The 837-nt window shown below is 58.5% G+C and overlaps 1 protein-coding gene across 1 annotated transcript; it reads right to left on the reverse strand.

Moving 5' to 3' along the window:
- Nucleotides 1-7: 7 nt before the first annotated feature.
- On the reverse strand, nt 8-385 carry LOC104626712 (mas-related G-protein coupled receptor member X2-like; the record flags this gene model as incomplete). The annotated part of the gene is made up of 1 exon (XM_010294712.1): nt 8-385. A coding segment is annotated over exon 1 (378 nt), but the record flags the coding sequence as incomplete, so codon positions are not given.
- Nucleotides 386-837: the final 452 nt, after the last annotated feature.

Here is an 837-nt window from a genome sequence, read left to right on the forward strand (position 1 = left end):
TGAAGGCGAAGAGGATGGTGATGTTCAACGCGGTCGTCACGTCCCGCGAGCCCAGCCTGTGACAAAGGCTCTCTGGGCCGTAAAATATCACAAGGGCGGTGGCGATGGAGAGGAGGAAGGTGAAGTTGGTGACAGCCAGGCTCAGGACGTAGGCGGTGATGGGGTTCCTGCGGACGCCGGAGCTGAGGAACCAGAGGACGGCCCCGTTCCCCACCAGCCCGCAGAGGCAGATGAGCAGCGTGACAGGGACTTTGCTCAAGTGACCGGCGTCACAGTCGGTGCAGTTGTAGTCATCGTCCTCGTGCCTCAGCAGCCGGTGATGCCAAGTCCTGTTCCACGCCGTCCCACCGGGCTGGCTCCAGCAAGCAGGGCTGGCTCTTTCCATGGCAGGGAGCGATGTGCTCCTTACGAAACCTCTGCTGCTTCTCCTTCCCCCTCACACAGCTGGAGGGACGAGGTGAAAGAGGGACAAGATGAAAGAGGGACGCGTTAGCAGCTCTGCTGTCTCCCACGCCAGGCTTTTCAGACCTTTGCGGACATGCCCCAGCTTCCACGTGGAGGAGGACAGAGCGAAACGACTGACAGGAGAGACGGAAGACGGGATGTGGGGAGATGGGTATGAAACGCCCGGTACCAGAGCATGTGGAGCAAAAGCTAGGGAGGTGCCTCCTTCCTGGCGTTGGACAGGGCAGGTCTGGGGGAGAGAAATAATAAGATGAAAGGATTGTCCTTGGAGATGTCAAAGAGCAAGTGGGTTTGGGGGTGGGATGTCATCGGGATTCTCAGGTGTCTAATTTCATGGTTGATCTTACTAAGCTGCTGGGTTCCTTCCGTGGG

The sequence above is a fragment of the Phaethon lepturus genome, unplaced genomic scaffold (genome assembly GCF_000687285.1).
Source record: "Phaethon lepturus isolate BGI_N335 unplaced genomic scaffold, ASM68728v1 Scaffold49370, whole genome shotgun sequence".
NCBI classification, from domain to species: domain Eukaryota; kingdom Metazoa; phylum Chordata; class Aves; order Phaethontiformes; family Phaethontidae; genus Phaethon; species Phaethon lepturus.